Here is a 23,279-nt window from a genome sequence, read left to right on the forward strand (position 1 = left end):
GAAGTTTTGCTGAAGGTGGGCAGCCACCTGACACCCTGGCTGGCCACAATCTAGGGAAAGAGATGGAACCTTCCCTCTATAAAGTGTGTTTCTTATTATTGCACCATGAGACGTCCTCCTGGTGCCCAAGGCCCTGGGGACCCTGAACTGTTCAAGATAAAATCTAGGCCCTGCCTTGAGAAGCCCACAGCCTAGAATAGTAGACAGGCAGGACATCAGTGTGATCAAACTACAACGGGGGTAGGGACAGGCAGCGGGACAGGAGTAGGGGAAAGGAGCTCCTCGCCCAGGTTGAGTGAGTCAGGAAGCCCTTCAGAGTCTTGAGGAAAAAGTGAGACACAGTCAGATGGGGGAGGGAGAAGGTGTTCCACAGGAGAGAGCGGCAGGGGCGAGGCTGTGGAGGCCGGAGCAGAATGCTGCCCCCCCCCGCCCCCGCAGAGGGTGAGTCTCCCTTGCACAGTGGTGCAGCAAGAGGAGCTGGTGCTTGCCCAGTGGAGCACTTTGGATGCCAGCAGTAAATCCAGCATTGGACTGGGAACTCATTGTCACCTGATCCCTCCACTTCTCCTAATGGCCAGAGTTGAAATCTTTTAAAAATGGGCACAAGGCTTTGGGAGGCCGAGATGGGCGGATCACAAGGTCAGGAGATCGAGACCATCCTGGCTAACCCGGTGAAACCCCGTCTCTACTAAAAAATACAAAAAACTAGCCGGGCGAGGTGGCGAGCGCCTGTAGTCCCAGCTACTCGGGAGGCTGAGGCAGGAGAATGGCGTGAACCCGGGAGGCGGAGCTTGCAGTGAGCTGAGATCTGGCCACTGCACTCCAGCCTGGGCGACAGAGTGAGACTCCGTCTCAAAAAAAAAAAAAAAAAAAAAAAAAAAAATTGGGCACAAGGGTCTTCCCAGATCTTGAACTGAGTGTTTATATTGAAACTTAAAAGAATAGGGGGCAGACATCATTAGGTTACCCCCAATTTATGCTGGTCATGACATCACCCCTTATGGAGTTCCAAGTCAGGCAGGTGAAAATGCACCTTCAACCTCCTTTAAACTTACTGTGGTCTAAAGAGGCAGCCAGGGCAAGAGTCACTACGTGGAGAGGCAGAGTCCAGCTCCTTGACTCCTCTGCCTGGCTCCAGGCTGTGGTCCACAGGCTGGATGGAGCCCCACTTGGAGGGAAGGAGCTTCCCCAGGACAGCTCTGCCTTCCAGGTGCCCCTTCCTCCCCGAAACTGCCATAGGGCTGGGCAGTGACTTGACACCGGGCTGGGCAGGTAGCTCCTGAGCAGGGCTCCCCGCCCCAAGGAGTGGTGAGAGGGGCCCCACCCCCTCGGATCAGCTGTCAGCGTCATCCTCCCCATTGCTGCTGTCATCAGGCCTTGGGTGGCAAGGCTGGAAGGCAGGTGGGGCCAGACTGGGGGTGGAGGGAGCCGAGAGTCAGGCAGAGGCGTTTGGCCTTGGTTGCTATAGGGATAATCTCTGTAATGACACACTTGATGTCTGTCATGCTGTACAGTTTCACTGAACATTTCCTAATAATAACAGCACCCATTAATGGATTGCAAGCCACGTGTAGGCACTGTTCCCTAGGAGGTAGGGACTCTTAGCTCCATTTCACAGATGAGGAGCCTGAGGCCCAGAGAGGCTAAGTTGTTGACTAAGATCCACAACTAGTAAGAGGCTGAACTAGAATTTGGATCCAGGTGTGACCCCAAAGCCAGGCTGTCTCCCTCCATCACACCTCATCTGTGCAATTGCAATTTTGTTCAGCTCTCAGACCATGACGTCAACCAAGCAGATGACCTGCTTCCCCTCATTTTACAGATTTGGGAACTGAACCTCCGAGAGAGGCAGAGGGGTGTCTTAGGCCAGCAGGACACCGCCAGGATTCGATCTGCCCCAGCCTCACCGCCCCCGAGCCCCCCACCCCCCACTATGCTTACGCTCTTGCAAGAGGGAACTTAGTCACCAGGCCACAGAAATTGGCTCTAGTCGGCAGGGAATGTCCCTGAATCTCAGACATTGCTGGACCTGGGACTGTACTGTTTTCCTGGAATTTATTTTTAGAGTGGTGGACCAGGTCACACAGTCTGCCTGGCCAGGGTACTGTTTACTGTTTTTAGTGTTTACTGAGGCTTCTCAGGACTTGCAACCTGTGGGTGACTTAGGCCCTTTTAGGCCCCACCAACCCCAGGCCCAGATCTGTGGGGAGCCCAGCACCGTGGCCTGCTGCCCTGAACCCTTCAAGGGCAAGAGTCAAGGCTCACTTGTACCCCCTAGAGGAGTGCCTCTCTCGGGCTGGCACCCAGCTGTGGCTCAGGACGGTATGTCCAGTTGATCGCCTGGCCAGACAAACCAAAAGGACAAGGAGGAGAAGAGCAGAGTGAGGAAGAGAGGAAGGAAAGAAGGAAGGATGGACGGAAGAGGGGCTGACTTACAAGAAGAAACAAAGTGAAGAAATGAATAAAAGAACAAATGCTTGCATTGATGACGAATACCACATGTGACATGAATGGGGAATGTGTGGACAGGTGACCACTCTCCAGCCTCTGCCTACTCCAAGGCCCCCTGGCCTCACCCCTGTCCCCATTTTCTCACAGCCCACCCCCATCCTAAGGCCAAATCCTGTGCGGTCCTGATCACGTCTCCACTGCCCTCATGTGGTTGCTCAGCTCCCTGCGCAGTCATCACCAGGGGCTGCCTCCCTGCTTGGGGTTCTGGACTTGGGTGTGTGGGATGTTTGTGGATGGCTGAGTGAAGGGGAGAGATACAGTCTTTCCCCTTGGAGTGGCTTGGCAGGGTGCACGGGGCCCTGGTGTGTGGCTCCCGAAGTCCTTAGTTCTGCATGCATCCCCTGTCCTCTGCTCTCTTCCTTATGTTTCTTTTTTTCCCCATATGGAGTCTTGCCCAGGCTGGAGTGCAGTGATGCGATCTCAGCTCACTGCAACCTCCACCTCCCAGGTTCAAGCGATTCTCCTGTCTTAGCCTCCCGAGTAGCTGGGATTAGAGGCACCTGCCACCACGCCCAGTTAATTTTTGTATTTTTAGTAGAGACGGGGTTTCACCATGTTGGCCAGGCTGGTCTCAAACTCCTGAACTCAGGTGATCCACTCGCCTTGGCCTCCCAAAGTGCTGGGATTATAGGTGTGAGCCACTGCGCCCAGCCTTGGCCCACTTTCTTTCATCTGAAATATCGGATCCCAAGAGCCCTTGCCCTCAGCCTGAACTCCTCCACCCAAAGCCTTGACCTCACATTTACTGAGCACCTACCTGTGCCAGACATTTGGCAAGTGTCATTTCATGCCATCCTATGAAGTATGTTCAATTCTTATCCTCCTTTGACAAGTAAGGAAACTGAGGCCCAAAGAGGTCGGATAATTTGCCCAAGGTCCCACAGATGGTAAGCAGAGGAGCTGGGATTTGGGCCCAGGCCCTTGGGCTCCAGAGTCCATACACACAGAATCTCCAAAGGTCAGAGGTACAGGGCTCTTTAGAGGCCATCTTATCCAACACCCCCATTCTTCAAATGGGGAAACTGAGGCCTGAGAAGGGAAGGAACTTACACAGCAAGTGAGTAACAGACTCAGCTCTACGCCAGGTGGAACCCAGAGGGCCTGTGCTCCCAGGTTTCCTTTTGTCTAGCCTGCCCAGACAGCTCCAGCCTGGCTGCCATCTAACTGGGGCCCCAGGCCACGGGGACGTGCTCTCCTGCCCCAGCTTCCTCTCCCTGCCAAATCATTATTGATCTTTCAGGGTGGGACGTGAGGGCTGATAATAGGGTGGGCGTGGTGGAGAGAGAGGAAGTCTGGTGGCCCCATCTTGGTGCTTACTTAGCTTTTTGATTGGTCCCTTTGGGGGTCTGCAGGCACAGACAGATGGGAGAGAGGAAGGGAAGTTTGGAGTTTGCTGCTGCTGACCGTGGAGCTGCTGCTGACCGTGATGCAGTGACTTGCCCTGCTTCTCCCACATGCAGGCCTGGCCCAGGCAATGCTGCTGGGCAGGTCAGAGACCTCCACACCTGTCCTCTTCGATGGGGCTCCCAGACAGAGGGGGCCTGGGACCCTGGAGGCATGTCCACGGGCCCAGGGCTGGGGCTGGAAGAGGGGAGATGAAGGGGCAGGGAGGGATGTGACCCTGGAGGTGGGGTGGCCCGAGAAAGGAGGGAAACAGGTTGGGAAGATTACAAGAGAGGAGAAGAAGGCAAGACAGCTTCCCAGAGCCTGGGCTGTCCTGGCTTCTCTCCAGGAAGGCACCTTGGTTTGAGTCCTGCTGAATGAACCCAAACCTAAAGGCAGCTCAGAGGCCTCCTGCCTGCCCCTCCTACCACTCACCGGTGAGGGTAACATTCACTGATGTCCCTCCGTGTCACCTCCAAAGCTTCTTAGAGTGACCCCTCCCTCCTTCGGACCTGCTCCTGCTCAAGACTCCACCATGGCTCCCCACTGCCAGCAGGACAAGGAGCTTCTCCCTGAGCTTGGACGCACAGCCTCCACAGCCCAACCCCACCTGGCCTCTCAAGCCTCAGCCCAGCTGTGTCTCCCCACACACTGTGACACCTTTGCTCAGGCAGTTTGAGACCCCCTCCCTCCTCCATGTGTACAGTCCCCCTGCTGCAAGGCCAGCTCTCATGCTTCTACCTCCTCCAGGAAGCCCTCCCTGGTCTCTGACCCCTTGCAGGCTCCTGCCACAGCCCATCTCATTGGTTGCCTCAGAAGCTCTTCAGAGTCAGTCCCTGCGGTGGACAGGCCTCCCGGCAGCTGCTGGGAGTTCTCCATCAGCTCATCCCTATCCATGCTGAATGTCCCACGCTTGTGATCTTCCAGGGGTGAGGAGGGGAAGCCAGCAGCCAGGGACCCAGGGGGGTTTCTCTTATGCCTTCAGCACTACCTTCGAGGAGCTGGGGAAGGGGGCGCTGTTGCTGAGTGATTCAGAGCACTGGCTCTGTAACTAGACAGGCTGAGCTTGAGTCCCAGCTCTGTGGCTGTGTGGTCTTGGGCTAGTTACCTAACTTCTCTGAGCTTTTTTCCACATCTGCAAAAAAGGGGATGGCAGCAGCATCTACTCTGAAGTGTTGCGGGCTGAACACCAGCATTTGCTGAATGTGGAAGGCCTTTCTCCCCTTCAGGCCTCCCCCTTGGCTTCCTTCTTCCCACCCCCCTCATTTTGTTCTGGCCAAATGGATACACTGGCCAAGTTTTTGCTCCCTCGTGCCCTTTTGAATATGCGGTTCCCTGCCAGGAATGCTTCTCCTGCCATGTCTACCTGATCTCCTCCTTCTGGCCCTGAAGCCTCAGCTGGGTGTCACCACCAGGAAGCCTTCCTTAATACTCCCTGTCATCCTACTCTCTCCTGCCAGAGCTGGCTCAGTGGCTCCTCTGAGCTTCCCAAGGAGTCTGATGCATTGGTCTTTCCTTGTTTTTTTTTTGTTTTTTTTTTTAAAGACCTTTTTTTTTTTGAGTCTTGCTCTGTTGCCCAGGCTGGAGTGCAGTGGCGCGATTTCAGCTCACTGCAGCCCCCGCCTCCCAGGTTCAAGCAGTTCTTCTGCCTCAGCCTCCCGAGTAGCTGAGATTACAGGCACGTGCCACGACACCTGGCTAATTTTTGTATTTTTAGTAGAGATGGGGTTTCGCCATGTTGGCCAGGCTGGTCTCGAACTCCTGACCTCAAGTGATCCACCCACCTTAGCCTCCTAAAGTGCTGGAATTACAGGTGTGAGCCACCATGCCCAGCCTGCATTGGTCCCTGTAATGGTCTCCTCAGCAGACATGGGGCTCACTCCCCTCTGGGCACCCAGTAGCAGGAAGGAGGGTGCACAGTAACCCATAGGAGGCCTGAGTCCCTGATTCCTAGAGAAGAGACGAAGGTGATTCAGGGCCGAGCAGGGCTCCCTGGAAGCCCCCTCTTCCCGCCCCAGCTTTATTTTGGTTCTAGAATCATTCCAGTCGGCATACCCCGTCCCCACCACGGCCATCCTGGGCACACAGTTAACATGTCATGCAGTCAGGGGGAGGGAGAGTAGGGAGAGGGCAGGGGGGTCAGTGGCCTGCACTGCACAGCCACTGGGTCAGAGAGAGTTGGGGTATCCCAGGCTACAAAGCCTTATCCAGCCTTGTGTTTCCTGGCCCTGGGCTGACCTCCTGCTGTGGCCACAGGGTAGACAGCCTGGCCTTGGGCTTGGGCCATGGCTGTGTCAGGTGGGGAGAGCCACCATCCTGCCTCCAGTTCCCTGGGCCCCTGTTCCAGCCCCTCCTCCCCCCATATCACTGGGGATAACTGGTTGGCCTGGGTCGCCATAGCTCACCAGTTATGGACCAAGGAACAGGGGCAGCCAGCCTTAAGGTCCATGCTGTCACCTGTGGGTGGCCCCACCGAGCAGATGATACCCCACCTGCTGGCCTGGGTGAGCTCAGACCTTCCCAGCACTCAGCCATGAAGGCAAGAAGCGGCTTCCTGGGACTGTGGGATGCCAGGCTGGGGACGATAAGCTCTGCCTGCTCTCCTCCCACTGGAGCTGGGGGTAACCAAAGACTGATGCCAGTAAAGGTGCAATAGCCCAGCCCCTCTGCTTCTGGGTGGGAGCCCCAGGGTGCCTCTCACAGCCCAGGCCCCTGCCCCCACAGCAGTCAGGCCAAGGCGATGATCTTGAAGCCACACTTGCTTGTCTTCCTCCCTCCAGCCTCAGCTCCCTTTCTGGCTCTGGTAAGTTTCTCTTGGAGCACTCACCCGCAAGAAACTACTTGCCCAAGAATCCCCCTCTAAGATTTCGCTTCTCGGGAACTAGAAGCTAGGAGACCCAGTGTCGGGGGCACCCCCCGCCCTGTGATTGAGAGCCATCTCCTTCCTAGCCTGGCATTCAGTCTTATCCTGGCGTCCCTCAAACCGCCCTTCCACCCTGGCCTCTCCTGGCTTCCCATCAGGCCTCAGCCACCTGGGCTGTCCTTCCGCTGCCACCCCTCCAAGGTCCAGCCCGAGAGCCTCCTTGTCCACCACATCTTCCCAGGCACCTGCAGCCCACCAAGACCTCTGCAGCCAGTATTCTCTCTGCCCCACCCCTGCCACCTCCCAGGCTGAGACCTGCCTGAGGCGTCTTTCTCCCAGTGGGCCTGGAAGGGCATCAAATGCTTGCAGAGCCCGGGCCTGGTTTGCGCAGGACTGAGCACAACAACCTGTGTCTGGGCCTCTTTGGACCTCTGGTTCTTGCCATGTTTGAGGTCCGGGGAGTAGATTTCACAGAGAATAACTCTGGAGCCAGTGTTCCACGTGGCCAGCAGTCTTCTGCCTGGGCCTGGTCTTTTGGTCTCTTGGTCTCTTGGTCTCTTCTCTGGCCCTGAGAGAGGCCCTTCCTTGTATCCACCGCAGTGGGCTGAGGGCTGCATTTGTGATGGGAAGTTCACATCCTGCCATAGCTCAGGCTGGGCCTGCTGCCTGCAACATGCTCAGTTCTTTCCCTGCCCCTCCAAGTGCAGCTCCTACCTTGTCAAAGAGATACTTCCTGTTTCCCCAGCCCTCAGAGCCCCTGAGTCCACACAGCTGGGCTGCCATCAGCACTGAGCAGATCCTCAGGGGCAGGGGAGCTTGTCTTCCTGATGTCCTAAGGGCCAGGTTTGTTCGTGTTACTCCTGCTGGTGCCTAGCACAGTGCCTGGCCCCCAAGATTCGCTGGGTTCCAGAATATAGCCCGGCTTGGCAGCTGGCCTCCCCGGAGGAGCAGGGTTAAGGGAGCTTGAGATGGAGCACAGCTGTCCAGTGCCCAGCGCCCTCCCTCTGTCCTGGCCCAGCCACAGCTGGTCCTCAGCAGGAGAAGACCCTGGGGCCCTGGACACAAAGCCACGCCCACTCCTCTGCTGCAATCTGGACAGAGAGACCAGGATGGCTCATGAGGACTCTGCCAGGGGACCCCAGTGTTCACGGCTCCAGCTGGGCTATGGAGAGGGCATCAGACAGAGCCGAGTGGTTACCAGGCTCCAGCAGCTCCATTGCCCACCTGGCCCGCCCTGGTTGCTAGTTTCGCCGGACAGCGTGCCACATGGACACAGGCCTGCGCAGCGTGGTCAACATCTGGTTCCAATGTGTGGTTCCCATGCCACTGGCTGATGGCCCAATGATGACATGGCCCACGTTGTCCCCACGGCCGTCGCTGCTGCTCTCAGCCACCGTCACGCGGAGAGACAGGTCCTGAGGAAGAGGCAACATGGGTGCTGAGGACCAGGAGCAGTCAGAGGCACTTCTTGGCTCCTGGGTTCAAGGCTACAAATGTCAGGCCCCAGTGGGGGCTCCCTGAATCCTCACTTCTGATCTAAGAGGTGAGGAGACTTGCCCCAGGTCACTCAGCAAATAAATGGCAGGCAAGAGTTTGAACTAGACCCTCAGGCTTCTTTTGCTGCCTCCCCCCACAGCGGCAGCACCTGCCTGCCAGGGTTCAAATGCCGGCCTCCCCACTTCCCCCTCCTCCTTTTTTTTTTTTTTTTTTTTTGAGACAGTCTCATTCTGTTGCTCAGGCTGGAGTACAGGGGCTCACTGCAACCTCTGCCTCCCAGGTTCAACCGATTCTCCTGCTTCAGCCTCCCAAGTAGCTGGGATTACAGGCGCCTTCCATCATGCCTGGCTAATTTTTGTATTTTCAGTAGAGATGGGGGTTTCACCATGTTGGCCAGACTGGTCTTGAACTCCTGACCTCAGGTGATCACCCACCTCAGCCTCCCAAAGTGCTGGGATTACAGGCGTGAGCCACCATGCCTGGCCTCCACTTCCTTGCTGTGTGACCTTGGGCAGTGACTTGGGCTCTTGCTACCTCAGCCTCTCCATCTGTGAAATGGTGATGATAATATTTGTTCTGGTCGGGCGCGGTGGCTCACATCTGTAATCCTACCACTTTGGGAGGCCAAGGCAGGCAGATCACCTGAAGTCGGGAGTTCGAGGCCAGCCTGGCCAACATGGTAAAACCCTGTGTCTACCAAAAATACAAAAATTAGCTGGGCATCATGGTGCTTGCCTGTAATCCCAGCTACTTGGGAGGCTGAGGCAGGAGAATCACTTGAAACTGGGAAGCGGAGGTTGCAGTGAGCCGAGATCATGCCACTGCACTCCAGCCTGGGTGACAGAGCAAGACTCTGTCTCAAAGGAAAAAAAAAAAAATTGGGGCCGGGCGCAGTGGCTCACACCTGTAATCCCAGCACTTTGGGAGGCCGAAGTGGGCGGATCGCCTAAGGTCGGGAGTTCAAGACCAGCCTGGCCAGCATGGTGAAACCCCAACTCTACTAAAAATACAAAAATTAGCCGGCTGTCGTGGCAGGTGCCTGTAATCCCAGCTACTCGGGAAGCTGAGGCAGGAAAATCGCTTGAACCCAGGAGGCGGAGGTTGCAGTGAGCTGAGATCACACCATTGCACTCCAGCTTGGGCGACAGAGTGAGACTCCGTCTCAAAAAAAAAAATTGGTTTCTATCTCATAGGGCTCTTTCGGAAACAAAATGAGTGAACTGTGTAGAACCTGCGCACAGTCAGAACATGCTATTACTGATATCACCACGTTGCACTCACAACCGAGGACAGGAGGGACCGTGCTTGAGATGAGAGTGGGAGCTGAAACTCAGACCCAGCCCGATCTCTCTCCTCCCCCTCTTCCCACATGGTCCCCAGAAGTCTCTCGCTTTTAGAGGCTGTGGAGAAGTGGCACTATGACACCCGGGGGGAGGCAGAGGACACACGGGCAGCCTGCCCCACGAGGGTGGCAGGCGAAGGCTACGACACCCAGGATGGGCCAGAGATGCTGGGATGTGCCTGGGTTAGGAACACTCAGAGCGAGGCAGAGTTCTGGGCCTTTACGTACAGGCGGGGTCCCTGGGTTGGGGGAGATTAGGCGGGTTCTGTATAGCCCTGGGGCTATGGAGGCAGGTTTTGGCTCAAGGCACAAAGGACTTTCTCATTGTCAGGAGTGCGGAGGAGGGCTAGAGATAGTGACGGAAGGTGGTGTGAGCCCCATCCTCCGAGGCATGCAAGCAGGGCCCGAGCCCTAACCTCTGCAGTGCTCCCACCCGTGGTCTGTGATGTCCCTGCTGGGAGAGGTCTCCCTGGAGCATGTCACCTTTTGAAGACCACGGGAACTTGAGGAGTTCAGCAGAACCCTGAAATAGAGCCTGGGAGATTCAGAGCAGGAACTGTGGGTGCCTGGCTCACCCCAGCTCCTCTCTAGCCCTCTGCAATTCCTCCACCAGGAATGGTCCTCCCTCAGAGCTGGGTATCCCCTCCTGCAGGAAGCCCTCTCACCTGACTGCGGGAGTCTAGGACACTCTTAGTGGATTAGGGACTCTCCTGCCTGTCCCTTGTGAGCACCAAGAAAGCTGTGCCTGTGTCCCCAGCACCCACCCTAGGGCTGGCCCCAGTGGCACTCAATAACTGCTAGAAAGTGATGGCTGGAGGCAAACTGCTACCCCTGCAGGGGCCCTGAGAAGTGAAGGTGGAGAGATGTGGCAGCCCCAGAGCCCTGGGGTGACCTGGCCCCTTCCCGTCCCCCAGCCCCCCTCACCTGGAGCACAATGGCTGGCACTGAGAAGATCATGGCTTCGTTGAACACCGGGTTGGGGTCATCCCTCTTCACAGCTGTCTTCTTTTTGCTCATCTTCCTCCCATCCTGCAGCAGGTATACCTTGACGAAGGGGTCTGTGGGCAGGTGCAGCAGTGAGGGCCAGCGTCACACTCACTCACCACAGCCCTGCCCAGTCTGGCTCCACCCACCGACTCCAAACTCCTCAATGCTTTGCTGTTGCCGTGACCTCCTGCAGCCCCGCCCTTGGTCCTTTATTTTTTTTCCCATTTCACAGATGAGAAAACTGAGGCTCACACAGCATGTCAGGTGAGGGCTGGGCTTTGTGCTCAGGCAGCTGCCTCACAGCCCACGCGCTCCCCTCCTAGGATGCTGGGGGGAACTCAGCAGCCCTACCGTGTTCCTTCTATAAATGGCCCGAGTGCAGACGTCAGCCCTGAGTCACCAGGCGCCCGCATAGCAGAGCCTGACTCAACCGTGTGCGGCTCTGAAATAACAAGTTGCCGTCTGCCCATCACCTATTGCCCACGGAGTGTCCTTGCTGCACCTGCCTGGAGCTGGCCCCTCCCCCGCTCCCCCGCGCCGTCCCAAGACTTGCAACTCCCAATAGATCAGGCTCCCCCAGCCCCCTGTCTTCAGTTCTCCAGAATACAGCTGCCTCCACGGTCACTGCTTTGAGAGGGACTGAGGGACTGGGGGCTCCTGCAGACCTAAGGCATGAGGTCCTGCCTGGCACCCACCTCAACCCCATGGCCCTGGTCCCTTTTTGGAGTCTGGGGTACTGCCCTGTCTCTGGGAATGGAGCCTCCATCATGAATTCCAGTTCCAGAAAACAGATGCCCACCTTGGTTCCCTGCCCAGTGCCCCCAGCCCTGAGTGCTGCCTCCTGCCCTCAGACCCCCCATCACTCTGACCCCCTTCACTCTGCCCTCACAGGGGCCCCTGCCACCCTCCAGGGATCTCATGTTTCCCCCGTTGGATTAATTGTGCCCATGCCACCCCCTACCCATCTGCACGACTTCTGGGCTCAGCAAAGCTGAGGGGAACCTTGGCACTGTGTCCCACACTTGCTGATGCCTCCAGGTGCCCACAGCACAGCAGCTGGGCCACAGCTTCCACTGAGCCACATGGGGGAGCTGGGCTGCCTGCTGGGCCTTACCCGCTGTGGTCTTGTCATTGGTCCAGATGAGGTTCTTGGCCTTAACCACGACCACGGTGAGGCGCTCGGCTGTGGGGAGGTAGCTGAGGGAGAGCAGGATCTCCCCCACAGCATCGGCAGCCTGGGGGACAGATGGGTGGCTCAGAGGGCTTCTCTCCACCCGACTTGAGGGGTCCAGGGAAGGCCTTGGTTGCCAGGGAAAGGCTGAGGCTTCCTTCTCCACAGAGAAGTGGCTGCACCGGGGGCCCCTCAGCACAGGGCTCCAGGCTGGCAGGGACAGCCTGGAGAAAGGGACAGCCACCCACCCCCCGCCACTGCATGGAGCATGTCCCACCCCTCCCTTCCACCTTGTGTGGGCCCTGCCTGGGACCAAAGGCCAGAGGCGGCCTGTCAAATGTAGCTATCAAATGTAGTTTTGTTCCGTCATTGCAGGCCAAGGAAAACACTCTGCGGTAGTAATACGCAGCGATCCAAGTGGAATGGAATTCGATTCTTTGCTTAAACAGCAATGATGTTCTGTGAACATTCCTACAATTACAAAACTACAGTGCAGCTTGGCCTCTGTCTGAAATCATCCCCTCTAAGGCCAGAGGAATGTTTCTCTAGCAGAAGCGCAGTAGGGGTAGAGCCTCTGAAGCTTTGGTGGCAAAGCAGCAGAAGAGCTGTAAACAGGGGTTGGGATGTTTCTGAAATTTGCCTGCAGTAAGCGGTTTCCTCAGACGTGGCTCTGGTCTTCTTCTCTGCTCTCCTAATGATGTTGGGGTTCGGGCCATTGCTGAGGATGATGGAGTCCCTTAATGGAAGTGTATGTGTGTGCGCGCTCTTCCGAGGCGGACGAGTAGGCCGGGGCGGGTCACTTACCTTGTTCTGGTCCTGTAAATAGAGCCAGCCGCTGAAGGGCTGCAGCGGGAGGTCGAGCACAGAAAGCTTGAGCTCCACCACCCCCGTGCTGACGTTGCGCTCATCCTCATCGATGCCAAATACAGAAAACCGCAAGCTCTTCTGCTCCAGGGCTGTGGGATCCAGGGGGATGGAGAACTTCTCATCAAAGAAGATGGAGTAGGCATTCCTCTGGATCTGCAGGAGAAAGGGCCATGGAGGGCGCTAGGGGCCTGAGAGGCCGCAGCAGGGAGAGAGCACTGGACAGGGAGTCCAGAGGCCCAGGCTAGAGTCCTCGCTCTGTTGTCATGACACCTTCAATGCCAATCTTTCCTTTGGTGGCTCAGCCTTGAAGGTTTAAAAGCCTCCTGTCCTCTCCTCAGTGGTGGCCAATCTAGCGGCCTGGCGTTTGAAGCTCCCACAATCTGATCCCAACTAATTTCTGTCCTCAGTGCCCGTGGCACCCCAGAACCCTCCAGATGCCCTGGAGGAGGTGGTCTCCATCTTTCTTGCATCTGCTCGAGTCTAGCCCTAGGCCAGGCAAGCAGTGGAGTGGGACAGTTGTCTGTGGAGTCACGAGCCACTGATGTCCCAGGTTCCTGAAGAGCCTGGCCCAGGACTGTTTGAACACCGTAGGCTGGATGGGTGGATGGAAGGGAGGACTAGGCGAGGTTGGGCCAACTCGGTTTCCAAGCCCAGTCCTGCCTGGTGGGCGCCACTGGCCTCCTCCCAGGAAGTCGTGGGCGGGCCCCCGGGAAGGTGCATTGCGGGCACTGTCTCTGGGGAATGGGGGGGGATGCTTTAGTCACTGCCTGGCGATATTTAAAGAAAGGCGTTCTCATCCTTGGACCCTGCCTGAGGCTGAGGGGCTGCCTAGCCTGGGGGCAGCACCCCCTGTGGGATTGCCCAGGCTGTTATGCTGGGAAGCTTGCCTTCCCCAGAATAAATCCCCCAGGGCCACCAGCCACCATGACCACACTCTTCTGTCACTGCCTGGGCATGGAAAGGCTCTTCTCACAGTGCTCACGTTCCCTACACAACCCCTTGCTTTTGAAGGGCTCCTGGCCTCCAAGGGATAAAGCCCACCTGGCCTCCTGACCTCCTGACCTCGGCATTCAGGCTGGTCATGATCTGGCTCCACCTGTCCCTCCTTCGGCTAAATTAGCCTCTCAGCTGTCCCCTGCTCATGGGGGCCTGGGCTCCCCAACCAGCCATTCTCTGAACATGTGCTTTGTGCGCACATGGGTGGAGGAGGATGGAACCCTGGGTTCGAGTCCCGGACCTCCTGCTTCCTTACTGGGGTTGTCTTGGGCAAAGCACTTTCCCGAGCCTCAGTTTCCTCCTCTGTAAGATGCCCTAACAATCCGTCCTGTTGGCCTCAGGGGCTAATGAGAGAATCATGGCTGTGCTAGGCTCTGTGAACCAGGTTCTCAGCACACATCAGGCTGTGGTGGCTGCTGTCTGCCAATGACCCTTCTCCAGGAATGCGTCCTGAACCACCCAGAGTCCTCTAGGCAGCCCAGACCACAGGCAACATGGCTGGGCACGACAGGAGCTCTGCACGGTTCTGAGAGCCAACCTATGGGGCACTGACCCGGGCTGGGCTAAGAACTCCACATACGTTAACCCATCTCTTTCTCAATAACCATGATGCCCATTTGACAGATGGGGAAATTGAGTCATGGGGTGCTAAACTGACTTACCCAAGGTCATACTGCTAGGAAGAGGTGGAACCAGGATTTGAAGCCAGGCAATCAGGCTCCAGGGTCCTGCTCCTAATCGCCTACTATACTGACTCTCAGAAGCTGGGCCACCCCAACGTGTTGCCTAAACACGCCCTCCTTGCACTCTGGTCACAGGCCATCCCCATCCTTCAGCCCAGATGTGGCTCTGTTGGCTTGGCTCTGTGAGGTACAGGGATGTGTGGAGGGTAGCCTAAGGGACTGGGTGCCTTCCCTGCCCCTCACGCTTTATTCTTCACCCTTCCCCACTCTGCTCTGGCCCTGAGAGTTGACCTCCATGGGCTGTGTCAACAGATTCCCTTGGCCTTTGGCTTCTGGTCAGGTCAACCAGTGGAGGTCACCAGAAGGAAACTGGAGGGGGAGGGAGGTCCTTCTCTGCAGTATTGCTGCGGGACGACCATGTCCCTTGGCCAAAGGGCGCAGCTCCCACCAAGGTAGCCCTTTCCACAAAAGGTGGCCCTCTATCCTCTTGGGCCCAGTAACCTCACCTTCCCCTCATCCCTTCAGATCTAGAGTGGGACCGCCCCTCCTGTTACACCCCTCCAGGGTACCATGCCATCCCTGAGGTCGCCTCACAACCCATCTGCGCCACTCTAAACGTTCTTGTTATTTTCATTTTTAAAATTTATTTATTTATTTATTATTTTTGAGGTGGAGTCACTTTGTCGCCCAGGCTGGAGTGCAGTGGCATGATCTTGGCTCACTGCAACCTCCGCCTCCTGAGTTCAAGCAATTCTCCTGCCTCAGCCACCCAAATAGCTGGGATTACAGGTGTGCACCACCATGCCTGGCTAATTTTTGTATTTTTGGGAGAGATGGGGTTTCAGCATGTTGACCAGGCTGGTTTCAAACACCTGACCTCAGGTGATCCACCTGCCTCAGCCTTCCAAGGGGCTGGGATTACAGGTGTGAGCCACTGCGCCCACCCCTATTTTTATTTTTTGAGATAGGGTCTCATTCTGTCACCCAGGCTAGAGTGCAGTGGTGCAATCGTGGCTTATTGCAGCCTCAACCTCCTGGACTCAAGTGATCCTCCCACCTCAGCCTCCTGAATAGCTGGGACTATACATTAGCTGGCACTACCACACCCAGCTAAATTTTTTTTTTTTTTTTGTTAGAGAAGGAATTTTGCCGTGTTGCTTAGGCTGGCCTTCAACTCCTGATTAGGCTCAAGCGATCCTCCCACCTTGGCCTCCCAAAGTGCTGGGATTACAGGCATGAGTCACTGTACCTGGACAGTCCTGTTATTAAGCTCTCCCCAAATTAGCCCTCTTGAGCATGTCATCCCTTTTCTGCTGGGACCCCATGTTGACACAGGGCAGATGTGGACAGGGACAGTTGCCACACTCTGTATTCACCTAGCAGGAGAGCTAAGAACGCCACACAATGGGAGCCTTCAGGTGGAGCCCCCCACCTCCCGGCTCTGTATGGAGCTTTCTCTACCGTCTGAAGCTTCAGCTCTAGGATCAGCATCCATATTTGCGCTCTAGTGCCTTCCTGGGATCCTGCCGGGCCCCACCGCCCTGTCTGCCTGGGAGGCGTCTAGTGAGCCCAGAGCACCCTTGTGCCCCACCCTAAGCCCCACTTACCCGGGAAATGCCCACGATCTGCTCGTCGGGCAGCAGGCTGACGCGCATGAAGCAGGACTCGAAGCTGGCCTCCTCCTGCTCCAGGAGGTCCTTGCCCTGCAGCACCGCCACGTGCAGGGTGTGGGAGGCAGCGTCATACTCCATGCTCACCTCCACCTGGCCCAGGGTGAAGTCCTGCCCAAAGGTGTTGCTCACGGAGGAGATGGAGTTCAGGGAGTCGGCCGACTGGGACTTCCGGAGGGTCCCACAGTGGGCCAGGTCCAACTCCCGGCCCATCAGCTCCAGAGGCCCCAGCTCACTGATGCTCTCAAAAGTGTCCTCAATGCTGAGACTGCCTTTGCGGCTGGATGATCCCCGCGTGCTGGCCCGCTGGGCATTCCAGGCAGGCACTCTCTGGGGATGAGAAAGAGGGATGTGGGAGCATCATGGGGGCCATAGGCAGGGTCACTGGGAGACGTCAAAGAGATGAGTAAGTCCTGTTCATTCTCGAATCTCCAAGTTCCCCTTTCACAGAAGCCCTGCATCCCTTAGCTAGGAAGGTCCTTGTTTAATATTATTTCATGTCACTTATTTATTTATTTTTTTTTTTGAGACCGCGTTTCACTCTTGTTGCCCAGGCTGGAGTGCAATGGCGCGATCTTGACTCACTGCAACCTCTCCCTCCAGGGTTCAAGTGATTCTCCTGCCTCAGCCTCCTGAGTAGCTGGGATTACAGGCATGCGCCACCATGCTTGGCTAATTCTGTATTTTTAGTAGAGACAGGGTTTCTCCATGTTGGTCAGGCTGGTCTCGAACTCCCAACCTCAGGTGATCTGCCCACCTACCTCAGCCTCCCAAAGTGCTGGGATTACAGGCCTGAGCCACCGTGCCCAGCCTAGGGGTACACGAGACTTTTTTTTTTTTTTTTGAGCCAGAGTCTCACTCTGTCATCAGGCTAGAGTGCAGTGGCACCATCTCGATTCACTGCAACCTCCACCTCCTGGGTTCAAGCAATTCTCCTGCCTCAGCCTCCTGAGGACCTGGGATTACAGGTGTGCACCACCACGTCTGGCTAATTTTGTATTTTTAGTAGAGACGGGGTGTCTACATGTTGGCCAGGCTGGTCTCAAACTCTTGACCTCAGGCAATCTGCCCGCCTCGGCCTCTCAAAGTGCTGGGATTACAGGCGTGAGCCACTGCACCTGGCCAACTATTTATTTATTTATTTATTTATTTTTTGAGACAAAGTCTTGCTGCATTGCCCAGGCTGGAGTGCAGTGGCACAATCTTGGCTCACTGCAACCTCTGCCTCCTGGGTTCAAGCAATTCTCTTGCCTCAGCCTCCCAAGTAGCTGGGACTACAGGCACCCGCCACCACACCCAGCTAATTTTTGTATCTTTAGTAGAGACGGGGTTTCACTATGTTGGCCAAGCTGGTCTTGAACTCCTGACCTCATGATCCACCTGCCTTGGCCTCCCAAAGTGCTGAGATTACAGGCGTGAACCACCGCGCCTGGCCCCTCAACTTTTTCTTAACATGTTTATTTGTAGGGACAGAATTCCATACGTCAAGTTGTCGATTGCAGTGATGTTTAGAAAAAGGAAAAACAGCTAGCACCGTAAGTGTCCCAGAAGAAGAACGGGTAAGAATACCAGAAGCCAGCCACTCAAGAGATGATGGAGCAGCCACAAGGGAATTTTACAACACAGGAAGCTTTCATGTTGGGTGACGCTCACCCAAATATTAATTTTTTTTTTCCCTTGGCCAGTCACGGTGGCTCACGCCTGTAATACCAGCACTTTGGGAGGCTGAGGTGGCAGATCGCCTGAGGTCAGGAGTTCAAGACCAGCCTGGCCAACATGGTGAAACCCTGTCTCTACTAAAACTACAAAAATTAGCTGGGTGTGGCGGCATGCGCCTGTAATCTCAGCTACTCAGGAGGCTGAGGCAGGAGAACTGCTTGAACCCAGGAGGCGGAGGTTGCAGCGAGCCAAGATTACGCCGTTACACTCCAGCCTGGGCGACAGGGTGAGACTCCGGCTCAAAAACAAATAAATAAATAAATATTTTTATTTTCCTTAAATTGACCTTGGGATTTGAGAAAACAAGAACCTTTTATACCACAAACATCTTCCATGCCTTCATTACCATAATTTTTTTTTTTTTTTTTTTGAGACAGGGTCTCACTTGCCCAGGGTGGAGTGCGATCACAGCTCTCCACAGCCTCAATCTTCTGGGCCCAAGCGATCCTCCCACCTCACTCTCCCAAGTGTCTGTGACCACAGGCGTGAGCTACTACACCTGGCTATTTTTTTTTTTTTTTTTAAATTTTGAGACGGAGTCTCGCTCTGTCGCCCAGGCTGGAGTGCAGTGGCCGGATCTCAGCTCACTGCAAGTTCCGCCTCCGGGGTTCACGCCATTCAGCTGCCTCAGCCTCCCGAGTAGCTGGGACTACAGGCGCCCGCCACCTCGCCCGGCTAGTTTTTTGTATTTTTTAGTAGAGATGGGGTTTCACTGTGTTAGCCAGGATGGTCTCGATCTCCTGAGCTCGTGATCCGCCCGTCTCGGCCTCCCAAAGTGCTGGGATTACAGGCTTCAGCCACCGCGCCCGGCCTATTTTTTTTTTTTTTTTTTAAGATGGTGTCTCACTGTGTTGCCTAGGCTGGAGTGCAGTGGCATGAGCTCAGCTCATTGCAAACTCCACCTCCTGGGTTCAAGCGATTCTCCTGCCTCAGCCTCCCAAGTAGCTGGAACTACAGGCATGCCCCACCACACCCAGCTAATTTTTTCTATTTTTAGTAGAGACGGCCTTTCTCCATGTTGGTCAGGCTGGTCTCGAACTCCCAACCTCAGGTGATCTGCTCGCCTCGGCTTCCCAAAGTGCTGAGATTACAGGCATGAGCCACCGCGCCCAGCCACATCTGGCTAATTTATTTATTTATTTATTGGTAGAGATGAGATCTTGCTTTGTTGCCCAGGCTGGTCTCCAACTCCTGGGCTCAAGAGATCCTTCTGCCTTGGCTACCCAAAATGCTGGGATCACAGACATGAGACACTGCACCTGGCTGCTTACCATAATTTTCATGGTTCCCCAATTTTCCATTGAGCAGATAATCATAATTTAATTCACTCTTTCGCACTGTTGGACACTTACGTTGTTTCTACTTTTTCAGAAATACAAATGCTGCAGTATCGAATAGCTTTCTTAAAATCCTGGCTCAGAGGACACAGTCCCTTGAAGGTTTTTTGTTTTTGTTTTTGATGGAGTCTCACTCTGTTGCCCAGGCTGGAGTGCACTGCCACTATCTCGGCTCCTGGGTTCAAGCAATTCTCGTGTCTCAGCCTCCTGAGTAGCTGGGATTACAGGCGCCTGCCACCATGCCCAGCTAATTTTGTTTTGTTTTGTTTTGTTTTGTTTTGTTTGAGACGGAGTTTTGTTCTCGTTGCCCAGGCTGGAGTGCAATGGCATGATCTCAGCTCACTGCAACCTTTACCTCCCGGGTTCAAGCAATTCTCCTGCCTCAGCCTCCCAAGTAACTGGGATTACAGGCATGTGCCACCACGTCCGGCCAATTTTGTACTTTTAGTAGAGACGGGGTTTCTCCATGTTGGTCAGGCTGGTCTCGAACTCCCGACCTCAGGTGATCAACCAGTCTCAGCCTCTCAAAGTGCTGGGATTACAGGCGTGAGCCGCCGCGCCCAGTCAGTCCTTTGAAGGCTTTTTTTTTTTTTTTTTTTTTTTTTGAGATGGAGTCTCGCTCTGTCGCCCAGACTGGAGTGCAGTGGCGTGATCTCAGCTCACTGCAAGCTCCGCCTTCCGGGTTTACGCCATTCTCCTGCCTCAGCCTCCCGAGTAGCTGGGACTACAGGCGCCCGCCACCTCGCCCGGCTAGTTTTTTGTATTTTTTTAGTAGAGACGGGGTTTCACTATGTTAGCCAGGATGGTCTCGATCTCCTGACCTCGTGATCCGCCCGTCTCGGCCTCCCAAAGTGCTGAGATTACAGGCGTGAGCCATTGCGCCCGGCCCCTTTGAAGGCTTTTGACAAGCGTTGCCGAAATGCTCTTTGGAAAAGCGGGGTTTTTTTTGAGACAGAGTCTCGCTCTGTCAACCAGACTGGAGTGCAGTGGCACAATCTTGGCTCACTGCAACCTCTGCCTCCCAGGTTCAAGTGATTCTCGTGCTCAGCCTCCCGAGTAGCTGGTATTACAGGCATGTGTCACCACACCCAGCTAATTTTTGTATTTTTAGTAAAGACAGGGTTTCACCATGTTGGCCAGTCTGATCTTGAGCTCCTGCCCTCAGGTGATCCACCCACCTCGGCCTCCCAAAGTGCTGGTATTACAGACGTCAGCCACCACGCCAGGCCTGGAAAAATTTTTTCAAATTTACACTCCCCCAACAGCATGTGAGATAGTCCCCCCAGACACCTTAAGTGAGTGAGCATGAGGGACTCTAATCTGGTAATAGATTCTGGCTGTGCTTTCTGGAACTCTACATGAAATTCGGAAAATTCTCTGCCATGTGTTAAATGATAAAACATTCGGCAACGTATAGTGAGAGCCCTAAGAATGTGTGTGCCCCTGATACAACAATTCCACATGTGGACATCCATCCAAAGTACACTATCCCAAATGAAGACAAAGTTTTACATACAGAACATCCACTGCATTATTTATCATGACATTTAGTCAATCATGGCACATGCACAAAAAGGAATCTCCTACAGCCATTAAAATAATGCTTATGATGTGTGTTCAACAGTATGTCAAAATGCTTCAGCTACAAGGGAGGTGAAAAGAGAAGGACCTGGCACGGTGGTGCACACCTGTAATTCTAGCACTTTTCGAGGCCGAGGCGGGCAGATCTCTTGAGCCCAGGAGTTTGAGGCCAGCCTGGCCAACGTGGTGAAACCCTGTCTCTACAAAAAACAAAAAAAATTAGCTAGGCATCGTGGCTTGCGCCTGTAGTCCCAGCTACTTATGAGGCTGAGGTGGGAGGATTGCTTGAGCCCAGGAGGTGAAGGTCACAGTGAATTGAGATTGTGCCAGAGCACTCCAGCCTGGGTGACAGAGTGAGACCCTGTCTCAAAAAAAAAAAAAAAAAAAAAAGAAAAGAAAAAAGAAAGAAAGAAGAAATAAATATATCAGGTTACTCTGGACACGTTCCTATGGGGTAGCCCTCCTCCACAAGGAGCATTTTGAAGAAAAAAAAAAAGAAAGAAAGAAAAAGAAAGAAAAGAAAGAAGAAAGAAAGAAAGAAAGAAAGAAAGAAAGAAAGAAAGAAAAAAGAAAGAAAGAAAAGAAAGAAGACGTTAGTAGTTCAAAAGCAGGCCGGTGTGATGACTCATGCCAGCACTTTGGGAGGTCGAGGCAGATGGATCACCTGAGGTCAGGAGTTCGACACCAGCCTGACCAACATGGTGAAACCCCATCTCTACTAAAAATACGAAACTGACTGGGCATGGTGGTGCACGCCTATAATCCCAGCTACTTGGGAGGCTGAGGCAGGAGAATCGCTTGAACCCAGGAGGCAGAGGTTGCAGTGAGCCCAGATCATGCCATTGCACTCCAGCCTGGGCAACAAGAGGGAAACTCTATCTCAAAAAAAAAAAAAAAAAAAAAAAAAAAAAAAAGGTGCAGATGTGAAAGGGGAGGAGGGAGGTCTACTCCCCTTCAAAGGAGGACATCAACCAGGAGGAGGCGGTGATGGAGGGGAGGGAGAGGGGCTGAAGGCCGATCTGAGTGGATGTGGGGGCATGGGGTTGCACTCGCTGTGCACCTGCAGGAGCAGAAGCCTCACCTTCTGCCTGGCCTCCGCGCAGCTCTCGCCGTACTTCTGCTGAAGGTACCTGTAGTCGTAATTGGGGAACGGAGAGGGGCTGGGGAAGCTCCCCGACGTCCAGAGCTTCCACAGGCTCACAGCTGCGATTCCCAGCAGGGCCAGGGCCCCTGCAGCATAGACACCCACCTCCCAGCCAGGGGGGCTCTTGATGACTGCAAGGCAAGGGCAGCCTCTCATTAGGGCTTCCTAGTGGATACAGACCCCCACCCGGGGAGCAGCACTGACTTCTTCATTGAATGGATATTTATTGGATGCCTACTATGTGCTAGGTGCTGGAGATCCCATGTCGAACAAGACATACACTTCCCCGTGTTGCTTGGGACCAGAAGTGTTTTGGATTTCAGGTTTTTTCTGATATGGGGATATTTACATTACACTTATAGGTTAAGCACTCCTAATCCAAATATCTGAAATCCAGAATGCTCCAATGGACATTTCCTTTCAGCATCATGTCGGCCCGCAAAAAATTTCAGATTTTCGATTTGGATTTTTGGATTGAGGATGATCAGCCGGTGTACGTAATATCCAGAACAGGCAAATCTACGTAGACAGAATTGACACCAGTCTATACAGTAGATTAGTGACTGTCAGGGGCTGGAAAGTTGGGAGAAATAGGGTTTCTTTGGGGGATGATGAAAATATTCTAAAAATGGATTGTGTGGCTGGTCACACAATATACTAAAAACCACTGAATTGTACACTTTCAGTGGGTAAATTGTGCAGTATGTGAATCTCATCTCTCCGTGAATCTCTTACCAAAACAAACAAACAACTCACCCACAAGTGAGGTGGCTGCAGGCTGTGCAGGGCTCGGAGACAAATCCGGATGCTCAGAGGCTTTTGCTCTGCTGATGAGTCAATAACCTTCCCTCTCTGAGCCTTGCTGCCCCCGAAAACGGAAATTAACAACCCCCTCAACTGTGGCAGGCGCGTCCTCCCCAGCACCGTGCTTGGCACGAGGCAGGACCACACACGTTCCAAGGTTTTGCCTCCCTCTCCTAGGAAACCTGGCTCTGCTTCCCCACAGGAAGCCAAGGAGACACTGGGATTCATTCTGCAGGTCACAGTGCTGGCAAACACAGCTCTCTAAACTGTTCTTAGTACTGTGTCTGTCTCAATTCAAGTGAGGAAACTGAGGCACAGAAAGACTAAAGAACTTGCTCAAGGTCACAGAGCCCAGAAGGGGTGATCCTGGGACTCCAACTCTGGCAGCCTGACCCCAAAGCAAGCGGGGTAACCACTGCCCCACCCGGCCTCAACCCTGCACAGTTCCCTTGCAGCAAAGTGGAGAGAGGCGCGAAGGGCATCTCAGGGCTGGAGATGGATCACTGCACATCCATTGAGCACCCACCCTGGTGCGCCAGCAGCCTATGGGCACAGGTAGCCAGGGCTAAGTCAGCCCCAGGCCAAGTCCCTGTCCTTAAGTAGCTGGCAATCTAGGGGGTGGTGTGGGGCAGGCAAATAAATAGACAAATCAGCGTACTGGGAATGGGAGCAGCCCAGGAAGGCTTCCCGGAGGAGGGACATGTAAGCCGAGATATCAGGAGGG

General features: G+C 54.7%; 1 protein-coding gene across 2 annotated transcripts in view; it reads right to left on the bottom strand.

Annotated features, from left to right (window-relative positions):
* Positions 1-5,841: 5,841 nt before the first annotated feature.
* Positions 5,842-23,279, bottom strand: part of SYT12 (synaptotagmin 12) — a 28,234-nt gene continuing 10,796 nt past the window's right edge. For both annotated transcript variants that reach the window (XM_050756734.1, XM_050756733.1), the window contains exons 3-8: positions 21,689-21,882; positions 15,908-16,300; positions 12,559-12,774; positions 11,698-11,818; positions 10,521-10,654; positions 5,842-8,172 (exon numbers count right to left, since the gene is read on the bottom strand). In XM_050756734.1, the coding sequence (XP_050612691.1) occupies positions 7,999-8,172; positions 10,521-10,654; positions 11,698-11,818; positions 12,559-12,774; positions 15,908-16,300; positions 21,689-21,882 (1,232 nt within the window). In that variant the 3' untranslated portion in view covers positions 5,842-7,998. The remainder of the gene's footprint in view (positions 8,173-10,520; positions 10,655-11,697; positions 11,819-12,558; positions 12,775-15,907; positions 16,301-21,688; positions 21,883-23,279) is intronic.

This window comes from Macaca thibetana, chromosome 14 (genome assembly GCF_024542745.1).
Source record: "Macaca thibetana thibetana isolate TM-01 chromosome 14, ASM2454274v1, whole genome shotgun sequence".
NCBI lineage: Eukaryota > Metazoa > Chordata > Mammalia > Primates > Cercopithecidae > Macaca > Macaca thibetana.